Source organism: Musa acuminata, chromosome BXJ1-6 (genome assembly GCF_036884655.1).
Source record: "Musa acuminata AAA Group cultivar baxijiao chromosome BXJ1-6, Cavendish_Baxijiao_AAA, whole genome shotgun sequence".
NCBI classification, from domain to species: domain Eukaryota; kingdom Viridiplantae; phylum Streptophyta; class Magnoliopsida; order Zingiberales; family Musaceae; genus Musa; species Musa acuminata.
Window position 1 is genome coordinate 45,817,649 of NC_088332.1, and position 14,402 is coordinate 45,832,050.

A 14,402-nucleotide genomic window follows, 5' to 3' on the forward strand; every position below is an offset into this window, starting at 1 on the left:
AATATTAAAATACACTAGTTTAAATAACACCACATTACCACTTGTTACTTATTTTATACTCTCTCTTTATGTGGAAGCATGAATCATGAAATTGTGACCTTATAAATGCTTTATAGTTTGTGATTGATGAACAACATTCGGAATTGGATGTAGAAAGTTAAAAGCAAATCCTTTTCTTCAACCAACGATAAAAAAGAATTGAATAAGCAGCAAAAGGAATTCAAGTTCTCTAAAATATTTGACTACATTATTTTGTAGGAGATACAGGACACAGCAGTTCAAGAAACTTAGCAATCTGGAAACTACAAGTGACATTTTGTTGCAAGAACCAATAAGCAGAAGAAAGAAAAAAGACTGCGCTCATATTGGCAAAACGAAAGCTCTATTTGTGATGTACATCGACATTGAGCACTGAACAAGAGTGCAACATCAGTCGAGACGATTGCTGCTTCCTAAAATGCAGCTGAAGTAATGCCCCTCTTATCATCCTAATATATGATTTCACAGTTCAAGAACATGTACAACAACAACCTGATTTCCAATCGTTTATTTGAGCCGCAAGCTTCATCGATCGATCGCCGTACCTTGCCACGGCTGGAACTGCAATGCTAGCTGCATCAGTGGATCACCCTGGACAAGATGAATAAGCAACACTCTACACCCACTGGTCACCAGCCTCCAATCCTTTGTCAAAAGTTCCATGCTCACTTGCGCTTCCTGATGTCAAGCCTCTCGCTCGATGCCAAAACTGTTGGCTGCTACCTGGTCTCAGAGGGCCTGAGCTGGAATACTGATGAAAAGAACCAGACGCATCCCTCGTAAATCTTGCTGATACATTAAGTATCACAGATTCTGAGAGCACTCTACCTGACCCCAAGTCCCACCCTCCGCTGATACTTGGCTCCTTGTCTAGTGTGGATGTCTCCTCCGGGCTAAAGATTCCCGATACTCTGCAGTCATCTCCCTCGTTGTATACTAATTTCAAGGCTTGTACTACTTCACCCATGAAAGGACGTTGGTCCACTTCGGGCTGCACACACATTGAAGCAATTGCTGCTACCTTCGCCAAACTGTCAAATGGAATGTCATTTCCAAGAGATGGATCTATTATTGATTCTAATCCATCCCTACTTGTAAGGAGCGGGCGAGCCCATGTGACTAGATTTTCTTGCCCAGGAGGTCGTAACATGTCTACTGGTTTCCTTCCTGTAAGGAGCTCCAGAAGAACAACCCCATAGCTGTAGACATCACTCTTAACAAGAAGATGCCCGGTCATGGCATATTCAGGTGCTACATAGCTGAAGGAAAAAAGAACAATAAATTTGAACATTAGTCCATGAATCTAAGTTTAGAAACAAACCTATTCCAAAGTCCAAACAAAAAAAAGGAAAATAAATTAAGTTTACAAAAAAGAGGAGTGATATCATGATATTTGTAGAGTGATGTACCCAAAAGTTCCCATAACACGTGTGGATATGTACTCATTTCCTTCTCCCATAGCTGTTCTTGCTAGGCCAAAATCAGACACTTTGGGCGTGAAGTCATCTTCCAGTAAGATGTTGCTCGACTTGAAATCACGATGTATAACACGAGGGCTTGAATCTTCATGCAGATAGGCAAGACCTCGAGCTGCACCAAGTGCAATCTTCAGCCTCGTATTCCAATTAAGCAGAGTAGTTTCCTTGTCGGCACCTGAATAGAAGTTTTTCTTCATTATCTCACTTTGGATTCATACAAGGAATGTCTTTAACAAGAAGCATTTTTATCCATATTTAACCATACCTTACTATAAGTTTCCAATAAATGGTAACAAAATATCTATACTACATGGACAAGTCTCTCAACACCGAAAGGCCAAAGCCCAAACTTTATCGTAGTTAAAAAAGCATTTAAACAAAAATCAAAGGTCAGTAGATGTATGCAGAAAAATTTCATCCGCTATTACCAATTACAAGAAGGCATTACCATTTAACAAGACAAGAAATCCTTGTTAAAGTGAATGTGACTGGATATGGTAATGAAAGAATTGCTAGATTATGGCCATAAATCATATAGAAAATCATATTTTAGATGGTTCTTACCATGTAGATGAGATTCTACGCTGCCAGATGGTACAAGTTCGTATACCAGACAGTTGTGTTCCTCGGTGCATATACCAATCAACTTAATTAAATTCCTATGATGCAATCGGCTCAGCATCTCAACCTCGGCTAAGAATTCTCGGTTACCTTCTTGGTCATCTCTCTTAAGAACCTTTATGGCCACCCTTGTGCCATCTTCCAGAGTACCTTCATAAACACGTCCAAAACCACCTTCACCGATTATTTTCAAGTCGTCAAACTTGTTTGTCGCCTTTTCCATCTCAGCTAGGCTAAACGTTCTAACTGATCCTGCATATGTTCGCATGCTAGAGCTGAAGGACGCTGATGCTGATGTTTGCTTGCTTCCAAGCATAGTGGGGCCAATACCTACATGCATTTTGATATATAATAGACAAAGGATTAAAACATAGAAGTTAAATGGTTTAAAACCAAAAGGGAGGTGAAGTTCAGGAAAAGAGAACTCATATCATTAACAATTGGTCAAGAGGTTTTGGAACTGGATTTAACACATTGTCTCCATAATCCTTCTCTTCAACATTAATAATTGTGACATAAGTTTATATCTCCAGACTGATCATTGCTCAAATCATTACCTGTGTTACAAGCCAAAAGTTCTATGCTTTTATTATCATTGGCAAATGTGTTCACTACTATAAAAATCTTTAATGCCAAGTGAAAAATCAATCCTTTTTAGATTCCATATATTATTTAAGCACCTCAAATCAAAGTTTATAGCATTTAGCTAGCCCTTAAGGTTGCAACAAAAGATTTAGACAATGAATTGATTAGACAGGCAAAACTGTCTGCAATGCTATAATCATGCAAAGTCCTACTTTCGGGCAACAGTTTGCCCTTGGTTGCCTACAATCCTTAGAGTTAAGAGAAAGAATGTCTATGAGGATTGCTGTTAAATGTTTGCAGCTTTTCAGTTTGCAGTTTTACTAGAAAAAAAATAACAAAGTTTTACCTACAATGGCCAGTTAAGATGATCATAAAACCTAAAATTCAACATAGTCAAATATTGCAGTAATTTTTCAGACTGGATGTTTTACCTGATGCCTTTGTGAGTGGGCGTGTTAAAGCCTGTGGAGTTTGTGGAAGATGAGAACCAGCTCTGCATTTCAGTAACAAAAGCCATACTGCTCCAACACATAAGATGAAAGCTATAACAGCAGAGATAGCTAGGACAGCTGCTAAGCTGTGATTTTGCTTTTCTTTTTGCCTTCTCACATCAACCGCAAGTGGATGTATTGTCCTAGGATTATTGTCATTGCCATATGATCCATCATTAATATTTATGTTTCCTGGTGCTGTGGGTGGTGATGGAGGAAGACCTGCATAAAGAAAAAGTATGATTTAAGCATCATCTTTAGCTTCACATCTCATGTTTGTGTGGAATATTTGCATTTAGACTTATTTTAATTGCCACGTCCATGATGTATTGTTAACCAAAAGTCATAACAAAGCAAAAGAATATTTCTAATGCTAAAAATGTATATTTCTTTACAAGCCAAAAAGACAATGAAGATCTTTGGAACAATCTCTAGCCAAATAATTGGAGGTTATGCTCACATATCAATATATACAATCAACAAAATACAAGAGAATATTCTCTGTCATGGCAAGTACGAAATAAAATAAGAAATAAGATAAACTTGAAAATTTATCAGGGAGAAATGACCAACCTGGATAGCGGACATACAGTACTTCATAGTCCCCAAAATAAGATGAGTTTATGAACACCTGCTTGTGCCAGAACCTTTCATAAACTAAGAACACTGTGCTGTTCTCAAATATGTCTCCAAGTGGTAGCAAATCAATGAGGACATCTGTCTTATCAGGCTCCTCACTGGCAGCATTTGCTCCCATGATGCGCACTTGACTTTGATCCATAAATGTACCAAATGCAATTTCTTGAGCAAATTCAAAGACCAAGGGAAAGAATGTGAACAATGCAATGCTTAGGCGAAGTCCAACTTTTATTGGCAACAAACAGGCACAGGGTGATCCTGGGCGGCTATTTGTTAAAGGATCATAACAAGTTGGTGGGGTACAATCTGCACATAGACCAGATCTAAACATCATAACTTTATATTATATGTTACTTGAAAATACCAATAAGAGTATCAGAATTCATAATAAGGATGGATTAACATTAAATGCATATATTTTTCCTGCCAATAAGCAGAATATTTAATTAAAATTATACAGCCTTAATGCATTGCTAAGTACTTGCCTAAACTAGGAGGTGGGGGCGGTAATGCATGAATAGGTTGTATCTTTGGTGCCATCGGTTTTGAATGCATTGGTCCAGAAGGAGAAGCCACAGGAAATTGGACATGCCCTGTCAAGATGAGAATGATCCCAAACAAATAAATCATAATATATGTGTGTGTGTGTGTGTGTGTGTGTGTGTGTACCTCTGTTATATATATACCTCTGTTATGAGTGACTGGAGCCACAATTGATTGAGTAGGTGCAGGCGTTCCTTGACTATCTATTGAATGAAATGGAACTTGGAAAAAGAAGGGACAACAAGAAAGAAAGAAACAGGATCAACATTTGAAGAAAGAATATCCGTCCTTCAATTATTTTACACTGATATACCTGGAGCATATGGTGGTGGAGCATGAACCTTCGGCCTGATCCTTGCAGGCAGTGCTGGAGGATAAAAAGAAACTAAAATCAAGCCTTTGAATTAACATAACAGAAGCTTAGAAAATAGTCTTTGTATCATCTAACCAGGATGATACGGTTCGGGAGGAAGCAGTGGTGATGGAGCAGATGAGGGGTTTCCTTTCCCTTTCCCAGGTGTAAATTGGTGAGATGGAACTACAGGCATGGGTGAAGGACTATCAGGTACTTTTTCTGTCGGAGGTTGTGGATGAGAACTAAAAGGAGCATGTGTATGCTCAGAAGGCACCTCGACTTCATGTGGTGCAGGGCTTATCACAGGAAAAGAACCTTTAAAAAAATTAGCCACCGAATTAATTTGCCTCCTTTTCACATGCCAACATTTTGAATTAAATGAAAATACCTCTCAGGTGTGGATGATTTACAGGAGAAATATGACTGGATCTCTCCTTGGGAGGTGAAGCAACTGGCATGCCATGCCTCTCGCTGGTGGCAGGTGGCGCAGCTGTCAATGGAGACATAGCAGGCACTGCATATCAATATAAAAAGAATAATACAATGAAATGGTTTGGCTAACTTTCTAATTGTGAACGTGAAATAGGGAATCAAATACCTTTTGGATGAGAGTAATTTACAGAGGTTGAATGGTTAGATCGATCCTCTGGAGGTCCAGCAACTGGCATATTATGATTCTCATGGATGGCAGGAGATACTGCTGCTACCGGGGACATAGCAGGTCCTGCAACATCATGTATTGTCAATATTGAACATCAATATTAAAAGCATCATGGATGTAAAAGATTGGTTAACTTTCTAATTGTAATTGTGAAATACAGAATTAAATACCTTGTTGATGGGAATAGATTATACGGGTTGAGTGGTTGGATGGATTTTTGGGAGGTGCAGCAACTGGGACACCGTAACTCTTGTAGATAGCAGGAGACATGCTCGTTAATGGAGACGTAGCAGGCCCTGCACATGTATATTGCTGCTATCACACATCACTGAAGAAAGAATTACGGATGGAAAAAGTTAGGCTAACTTTATAACTGCGATAGTGAAACGCCATTAAATACCTTTGGAATGGGAATAATTTACTGGGATTGAGTGCTTGGGTCGATACTTTGGAGGTGGAGCAACTGACTTACCATTGTTTCTCTCATGGTTAACAGGAGAAATAGATGATACCGGAGAGAAAGGAGACCCTGAACATCATAAATTTTTCAAGACTGAGAACAAATGCAAACATATGGACCTAATACTAGTCCATTTATCTTAATTTTAGCAGTATCTCTGAAAGACAATGTGAACCCTTCTGATTTAAATGGTTGTCTGGGGGTCCATGGTTGGAAAACTCTTTCGGAGGTGCAGCAACAGGTGCTCCATGTGAATCACTATGGCTGTTGGGTGAAGGGATAAGTGATGGAGAAACAGCCAAACCTGCATACCAGATAGAAAGCCATGAAAGCAAGAGAAGTGTCAGGTTCTACCATGTAAATGCTTAACAAGACGCAATTCCTTTGTTTCACCAAAAGAAGCTTAGAGAAAATGTCATGGAACTAATCATTATATTCTCTCTCCAAGATCTTCCAAGGAGAAAATTACCTTTTGGTTGTGAATAATTTGTAGGTGATAAGTGGCTGGATGATTCCATTTGAGGTGCAGGAACTGGTACGCTATGCCTGTTCCAACTAACGGCAGGAGAAGTTAATGAGGATGGAGAAACCGCAGGGACTGCACATAGATATTGCAATAAATTGATAAACAATTGGGTTCATTGAGCATCAATCCATTCGACTACTTTGTACAAACATTTTCCACATGAAAAGATAATACCTTTTGCATGTGAATAATTTGACAGGGATGTTTCACTAATCTTAGGGGATGCAGCAACAGGCATGCCATCCCTATTGCCATGAATTGCAGGTGAACTGAATGATGTTGGAGAAACAACAGGTCCTGTACAACATTGTACCAATAAAAGTGCATCAGGAGATGAATTTCAAAAGCTTATAAGCAAATGAATGTTCCATATGAGCATGACCCCTTGAGCAAATAACAGTGAGCAATACTTGTCCAATGTTTTTTGCTGCCAACTGAGTTATACAAGTTTTGTCATCTACTTAGTTAAATGGCAGCGCCTGGAAGTTCCGCTGGTGCTTGAAGTGGAAATTTAATTGATGGAAGTGAAACTAGTATAATAATATGCGAAATTACAAATATCACCAACCTTGTGTTACAGTTGCCACGACCGGAGAACTATTATCAGGTGCTTTTCCATGAAAATCAGCATCAGGCACTCCTACACTAGAAATTGCTAATGAAGAGACAATAGAGGATGAGAAATAATGGCTACAATATGTAAAACATCTCTAATAGCATTCCAAGAATTTTTTTGGGAACAGATGATGATAGAAATTACATGTCAAAACGGGAACATCAGGAGCTGGACTTTGCACGGAAGGCCTCATTCTTGGTTTCTCTGCCTTGGCAACATGATCAGGTGGTGCACTGGGCTGCGTTGATGGTACTACTGCTTGGACGGTAGGTGGTAGAACCTCAGACTTAGGCAACACGGTTGGGGAATTGAGGACAGATCCTGGTACACACACATTCGTTATGCTTAAGAGTCCTAGGGAGCATTGTGGTACATTATGAATTGGTTACCTTGGGTGACTATTGAAGGGCTAGGTGCATAATTAGTGCGTGGTTCTGACAGGTGCATCCGAGGAGGTGCCTTTTCTTTGATATGAGGGACCATGGTTGCTAAGTCTAGTGAAGGGGATATGTAGGAGCCTGCATATGTCAAAGTTTTCATCCGTGAAAAGATGGAGAAATCAAGTTACTGGAGATCACCCATTCTCACTAACCTAAAGCTGGGGTTTGAAAATCCAGCATCTCCAAAGTCTTAATTTCCATCTTTATATTGGTGGTTGGCAAGCCAGGTCTCATCTGTAGCAACATTCTTTGAGAGACTAGTTGTCGTTTGAAGTAAGGACCTATAAACCATAAGCAAGAGCCGCAACAAAATGAATTAGCACAATAGATTATCTAGAGGAATTACAAATATAGTTTATGCATGAAGCAGCCTAACAATTATCTGGATTTTGGCTAAAGCTTCCGCCTGACATTCTTGCCTTAGTTTCTCTTTTTTTTTTTTAATTAGTCTAAAAATTATATTCTAACTAAGCAGCATCAGGGAAAATAAAAAGGCTAAAATTCTGATGATGGTTCTCTAAGCTTTCATATTAAATATGTTCACTGAAAATTTGTTTCCTTGAATGGCCCATTGGAACTTCGGAATCATTAACATGTACTAGATAGCTATACATCATAACCATTTAAATGACAGCAAAAAATTTATGGTATCATAAAAAATTGTATTGAAAGACAGAACAAGAAACTATTATGTATGGCATATTGTTAAGAGTGATTAGTATTTGTCAGGCACTCAAATGACTAATTATAAACAGAAGGAAATGCTCAGAACTAATTCAATTAACATTAACCTAGAATCTAATATATCGATCTCCTATCAATCAAAAGAACTTATTAGCAAGTGTTCCAAAGCATATCACTTGAAACATACCCAACAAATGTAGAACAACAACAACTGGAAACTGTCGTGGATATTTAGAGCACTCCGGTGGCAAGAAATCATGGAAGTTTTCATTAACATCATTCATCTTGGTACTTGTACATCTTTTTCTTTTAAAAAGTAGAGATTCTGATAAGCAATACGAATCATACAAACTAAACTCGAGGAGGAAATTGTTTAAAACATCCAAGTTAATAAATGATCAAGCTGATCAACTTTGGAATAATGGAATCCTCAAGCAGATTGTCGACATGGGTAACAGAGACAAGGAATCAGCTCCATTCTGCTTAGTTATTTTTTTCTCCGATTTCACACAATACAAGTAATTTAGGACTTCGAGTTAAAAATTCCAGATGAAAATGATCGGGTATGGCAAATTCTGTTGAAATGAATGCAATACAGAAGCATCATCTTTCATGTATCATGATCATCCGATCCGGTTTCTTTCCAAAAATTTCTCACGACATGAAAGATATAAACACTGATGAATCAATCTTTTATCGTTCGGCGTACTTCAGTTCAGGTTCAGACCACAATCATCAATCGGAGCATACACGACAAACGAAAACTCTTCAGAAAAAGGTCACAACAACTAAGGACTATAGACGAGGTGTCTATTTTCAGCAAGAACAGATCAAGATCACGCAAAAGAATAACTCGAAAACGAATTCCCAGGCGAATTCTATTACCTTTCGATCCATGAATAGAAAAAAGAACTACCAGCGCGCAGAGGAGCCACGGGCATAGAACTCTCCGCCGCCACCGTCCCATCCTGTTACTCCCTTCTCATAGCAAATATCCAAATCGAATTGCGGGACCAAAACCAGCTTCCGCACCTTCCTCCTAACCAATCAACTCGCACCTGGATAGGTGCAACGAACGAACCAACGAAGGGCGAAGCGGACGCAGAGAGGAACAGAGCCAAAGGAGAGGTCTTTTAACCAAATCCAGGCTGCAAGATCAGAACTTTTGATGCCAAATCCCAACACAGCACAGCAAAGCAAGGGAACGAGGAGGTCCCTTCTCTCTTCCAGCTCTCAGAAAGAAACCCAACAGAGGTGCCCTGCCACTATTGAACCCAAGAAAAGGCGGCCTGCTCCTGCTGCCATGTGATGCAACGAACACTAGAAAAAGGGAGGGCCTTTGGTCCACTTCCAGTCCTCAGAGATCATGGAGGAGGAAAAGATTCCAGAGCATTAAAGAAGTGCTATGTAGACCCCTGTCTCATGTCCTAGGAGCGGGTTTCCATTAAATTACACTCGTGTTTATGGGTAATGGGAAGGGGCCAAACCATTTTCTAGGGTTAGGTTTGTGAGTGCAACTTGGACCGACTCCAGAACCGAAAGCACGAAGATGCGTTGTAGACTTTGTTTGGCAGCCTCTGAGCAAATGAGTGTTGGACTGAAAGGGTGGGGTTGCGATGTCTTGGGGTGGTATGATTCTGCAATGCTGTCTTCTCTCTTCAATTGATTGTTCGGCTGCTTTCGACGGGCATTTCTTGGAGGTCCAACTTTGGGTGCAGTCGGAGCTTCCTTCTTCGTTCCAATCTCGCATGGATGGGTGTGGTCAAGAGTTCTCTGATGAACAGCTTGGACATGTCAGGGGATGCCTAGCGCATGTGATGAATACACATGCTTCTTTGGGATGCGTTGGAGAAACAGTGAATCATGGTTTAATGTGTGTCATAGCTGTCATCTCACAGTTGTTCTTAAGAACATGATGATCCACCAACAAGTTTCAGATTGTGAAGATGAACCATTTGCAGAACAGAAATTTGATCGATCCTCGAGGATGAAGCGTGCAGCATCGTGAACGGAGAAGGATGGGGGGTGATGTGGTGTGTGCACTGTGGCCTCAAGCAGAAAGATGATGATCTTAAATGCGGTGATCTTTCCCAAAGACAACCAACCACCTGAAAAGGGATTCATTCAGGAGTGAGTCACCATCACATCCACATGTTCCCACTGCCTCAAAGTTGCAGTGGTAACAATTAATGGATTCAGGAGTTTGAAGAAGACGATGACAGAGGGCAGCATGAGATGAGAACCAGAAAAGTTTAGTGACCAAAGCAACACAAACCAACCAAAGTAAGGGATTTACAAGTTCATAATGGAAGAGCTTTTTGGCTTCCCCACTTCCAAAGGATAAGGAGAGGGATGACAACGTCTTTTTGGATGAAAATATCTGTCTGTGCAGCATATGTGAAGCCATTTGGGAGATCCTTGAGATGGAGACTGCCATGATGGAAGCTTGCGTATGGTAGTCGAGTTGTGGCTTGTGCTTATCTTGTCACCACTGTGTTCGATGAGTCACATGCCGCCGCAGCAGCAGTTGCTTCAGTGGAATCCCATTCCAGAAAGAACCAGTGGGAGCAAATGGGAAAGAAACCAAAGAGTCTTATCTTCGCCTAAAACAAAATCCAATGCACAAACTTGGAATCACTGTAAAGGTGGTCACATCTTTTAGATAGTTAATCTTTTCTGCCCAAAGTTAAGTTGTCATATATTATATGTTGTCAAGTTATCATTTTGCATATTTTATAACACTTAAAAGTAATCTCATAATAACATTTTAAAGTTATAAATATACATACATAATAACAATAGATCATAAAGTCTTAATTATTATTATTATATATATGTATAAAATTGAAATCTAAATCCCAGCTTGATCTCACGACTTCAACCGACTTGACCCGACCCGGAAATTATTTGGGTTTGGATTTAAGTAGGCCTTCTAGAGTACTCCTGCACGGGTCGATCCGACCCAACTCTATAATCCTCAGTGTAGAGTTGCTTTAGCATCCACATGGCGATGGATTATTGGTGCGATGGGCTTTAAGAGTTGTGCCAGAGTCAAGATGGTCATGTGCTTTTCTGGTTTTCGTCCTTTAATAGTCCAACCTTTCTTTGCATCAAGTGTCAACTTAGCTGGTAGGAAGGTCAAAATTGTCGGCAGGCCTGATAACTTGTAGTTCCAACCCGATGCGGATCCTCAATCTATTTATCCGATTCGATAAGAATTCTCAATCTAATTCCAGTGGCTGACACTATATATTGTAGTTCCGATCCAATATTAGTTTCGGATCAGCATGCGTATCCTCCATACGCATTTGGATTTGGATCTGAGTCAACACCGAACCTAACCCGATAACACTCGAGTCTTGGAGCACATCTTTGACCAGAGGCTCGTGTGCATTTGACTTTTGACCGTCTCTCTTCCCGGTCTACAACAGCTCGTTTACTGGCTCTTCTATTGCATGTTGCATGTCCAACTTGGATTAAAACAACTAGAAGCTACACCCAAGACTTCAACCCCGGACTCCGTCTTCTCTCTTACGTTTGTTTCCTTCGTAGATGTTAACTCCCATCCGATCAGCCAACGATTGTTTTAGGTGTGCATAATTTATTACATGCATCGAACCTTCTCCTTGTATATAACCTTCTTTTACAAGCTTGACTCGCTCGTTCCGATTAGGTCTCCATGGATGGATGGTGCTGTGAAGATGAAGATGGCGGGCACTCCATGGCAATTCTCCAATCTTTTCGAGGATCCTTCTGTAGCACCATCAGCGAGTATGTCTAACGGCATGTTCATTACTCTCTCACGTGTTTGCTTAGCTTTTGATGGTGACTTGGGTTTTGCTTGATTTCCTCCTCAAGTGATGTTCTCGGACCAGCTAATCTGAAGTCGAGGGATTCGGATCTTGTCAACTCGGCTGCGTTTCTACTGCCCGGACAAATCTACCAGGTGAAGGTCTTGGATATCTGAAGTCAACTGTAGTTTCTCTTCTTCTCTTTCTTCGGAATGATGAGAGTTCAGACAGCCCAAGCTCTTTGTAGTGTTTGCTGGGGTTCTATATTTGCAGTAAGCTGCAAATGTTAAAGCACTTGTTTTCACAGGCTAATCGACATCGTTTTGGTCCTCTGCGACAGTGTGCAGCGTTAACGGGATGCAGAAAAGAAGAGCACGATGACCTGGGGATGACCTCCGGATCCAGTAATGTAAGTATTCTGCAGCTAACTAGCTCACGAATCACTGATTGAATGATGTTGAGAGTTTAATATGACCAGTGTGCTAATTCTGTCGGCAGAACATCGACGCACAAATAGACGAACAAGACTTGTTCATGGAACAGCAGTTCTTCCTCCACGAACACTGTCGGTCTTCGTCCTCGTCCTCGTCGCTGCAATCCTTGTCGATGGACAATATCACTGATTCTTATGTTTCCGACACCATGCAAACCTGCAACCAGCATCGAAGTGTTCGGTTCCCATCTTCCGAGAGCGAGGACGCTGCGATCACCAGGGCGATGATGGCGGTGCTCTCTTCTTCCAACTCCTCGTCTTCTGCTGCGTCTCCTCCTTCGGTGATGTCAAACCCACAACAACAAGGCCAAGCGAGTTTGCCACGGCGGGCGTTTAGGTCCTACGACTCGGTCCTCGCTCCACACTTGGAACTCAGGAAGAGCTCATCCGGGCAGAAGATGTTAAGAAACTCCATCCTCATGCTGAGAAGTATCAGTTCGGTGAAGAGCGAAGAGCAAGTAGAAGGGCGTCGATCCACCAGCAACCAATTGCATCATGTGATATCGGAACGTCGACGTCGAGTGAAGCTCAATGACAGCTTTGATACACTCAGAACGCTGCTTCCTCCTGCATCAAAGGTACGCATAACAGTGTCAATGCATCATTTTTAGGATCCGAAACAAGATAATGTTAATCCTGTGGATTTCATCTCCTTTCTCTGTCTTGCTTTATGATAGAAAGACAAGGCTTCGGTCCTGATCAATACAAGGAACTACCTGAACACATTGAGAACTCAAATCACGGAGCTGGAGGAGAAGAACCGAAGTCTGGAGACGCATCTTTGTACAGATGAAGCTCGTCAAGGCGATGGCTCCGCTAAAAGCGTGAAAGTTCAAATCATCAAACCCTCTGAGCCAACATCCGATGTGCAACAAATCGACATTAGGATAAGCGTAAGCATAGAGTGCGACATCATCGAGTTGGTTCTCCATGTCCTCGAGTGCCTCAAAGGGTTGAGAGCTGTAACTGTGGCAGCAGTAGATGCATGCACGTACTCTCCCCGAATGCACATCTATGCAAGAGCAAATCTCAAGTTACAGATCAAGGTATGGAACATTCTTTACATTCAAATGATGAGAGACTGATTAGATTTAGGGAGACTGAAAAGAAATCTAGCCTAATAATTGTTTATGGCAAAATCAAAGAAATAAATCTAGCCAACTGAATATGACCGGGGATGATCAGGTCAAACAAGAAAGGACAAGCCATGCAACTTTGATATGACTATTCTCTAGGTGGTAATGTATTACCCTGGAAACCACCTACCAAAAGCTTAGATTATGTGTCCTATCTTCATATACTTGTACTTTATCTTTCAGTTTGATATAGTCTTGTCCGCGCTAAGATGATAGATCAGTATCACCTAAAGAAGCCCTACCACTTGCAGTATGATATGTTGCTCATGTTAACAAGACACCATGACTTAGTCAACCACAATTCCTTGTCATACCTTAGTGATGTTTGAATCAATATCAAATACGCAAGTAACAAGTGGGTAATGTTTGCTGATGGTGCAGAGCTGCGACTGGAACGAGGCATCACTCCAGGAAGCCATGAACAAGGCAATAGATGAAGTCATAGCAACTCGTGAACCATTCTGTCTTCTAAACTGAGATGAGACTCGCCAATGTGTGAATCGGTCTGCCGTCATTGTGGACTCGTTATGTACTTCATCTTGATAATAATATTGTTCATCTTGTCAATGGAAGACGCCAAGGTGCTATAATTGGATGAAGTGGTAAGGCTGTTGCCTTGACTTTGATTAAACTGCAGTTCTTTCATTAATTCTGACTTGTTCAGATTCAAACAAACTAAGCTTCAAACACCAAAATCCAAAACAAGCACACAAGTTGCCAAACATCGTTTCTCATCAATCATCCCCATATGAACAGTGCATGTTGTGGTGATAGAATCGAAGATGCCTAATTTGTACTCAACAAGTAAAAGATTTCTTCTTTACCCTTCTTTTTCTTTTTGATG

At 40.7% G+C, this 14,402-nt stretch overlaps 2 protein-coding genes across 7 annotated transcripts; one reads left to right on the plus strand and one right to left on the minus strand.

Annotated features, from left to right (window-relative positions):
- Positions 1-332: 332 nt before the first annotated feature.
- Positions 333-10,402, minus strand: LOC135581631 (receptor-like serine/threonine-protein kinase ALE2). Of its 5 annotated transcripts, none has more exons than XM_065189578.1 (21): positions 9,024-10,400; positions 7,607-7,735; positions 7,404-7,532; positions 7,159-7,335; positions 6,967-7,053; positions 6,573-6,695; positions 6,342-6,470; positions 6,048-6,176; positions 5,813-5,941; positions 5,583-5,708; positions 5,350-5,475; positions 5,140-5,265; positions 4,845-5,066; positions 4,710-4,763; positions 4,540-4,617; positions 4,339-4,446; positions 3,788-4,159; positions 3,155-3,436; positions 2,082-2,468; positions 1,449-1,692; positions 333-1,298 (listed from the first exon to the last, which is right to left on the minus strand). In XM_065189578.1, the coding sequence occupies exons 1-21, from the start codon at positions 9,103-9,105 to the stop codon at positions 656-658; spliced, it is 3,882 nt and encodes a 1,293-aa protein (XP_065045650.1). In that variant the 5' UTR covers positions 9,106-10,400; the 3' UTR covers positions 333-655. The 5 variants fall into 5 exon arrangements, with proteins under 5 accessions (XP_065045650.1, XP_065045651.1, XP_065045653.1 ...); XM_065189579.1 differs by having other exon boundaries at positions 5,140-5,241; positions 9,024-10,399; XM_065189581.1 differs by lacking the exon at positions 2,082-2,468 and having other exon boundaries at positions 9,024-10,402.
- A 1,357-nt stretch (positions 10,403-11,759) lies between these two features.
- Positions 11,760-14,125, plus strand: LOC135677901 (putative transcription factor bHLH041). Of its 2 annotated transcripts, none has more exons than XM_065190313.1 (6): positions 11,760-11,909; positions 11,997-12,084; positions 12,237-12,338; positions 12,428-13,000; positions 13,100-13,468; positions 13,940-14,125. In XM_065190313.1, the coding sequence occupies exons 1-6, from the start codon at positions 11,818-11,820 to the stop codon at positions 14,033-14,035; spliced, it is 1,320 nt and encodes a 439-aa protein (XP_065046385.1). In that variant the 5' UTR covers positions 11,760-11,817; the 3' UTR covers positions 14,036-14,125. The 2 variants fall into 2 exon arrangements, with proteins under 2 accessions (XP_065046385.1, XP_065046386.1); XM_065190314.1 differs by having other exon boundaries at positions 12,270-12,338.
- The last annotated feature ends 277 nt before the right edge of the window (positions 14,126-14,402 follow it).

Coding starts and splice junctions, on each gene's coding strand:
- LOC135581631 (XM_065189578.1), bottom strand. CDS start 9,105: ATGGGACGGTGGCGGCGGAGAGTTCTATGCCCGTGGCTCCTCTGCGCG. Junction 5,709..5,812: donor AAATTATTCCCATTCCAAAG/GTATTTAATGGC, acceptor ATACATGTGCAG/GGCCTGCTACGTCTCCATTA. Junction 4,447..4,539: donor TCCAGTCACTCATAACAGAG/GTATATATATAA, acceptor TCATCTTGACAG/GGCATGTCCAATTTCCTGTG.
- LOC135677901 (XM_065190313.1), top strand. CDS start 11,818: ATGGATGGATGGTGCTGTGAAGATGAAGATGGCGGGCACTCCATGGCA. Junction 11,910..11,996: donor TTCTGTAGCACCATCAGCGA/GTATGTCTAACG, acceptor TTCCTCCTCAAG/TGATGTTCTCGGACCAGCTA. Junction 13,001..13,099: donor TGCTTCCTCCTGCATCAAAG/GTACGCATAACA, acceptor GCTTTATGATAG/AAAGACAAGGCTTCGGTCCT.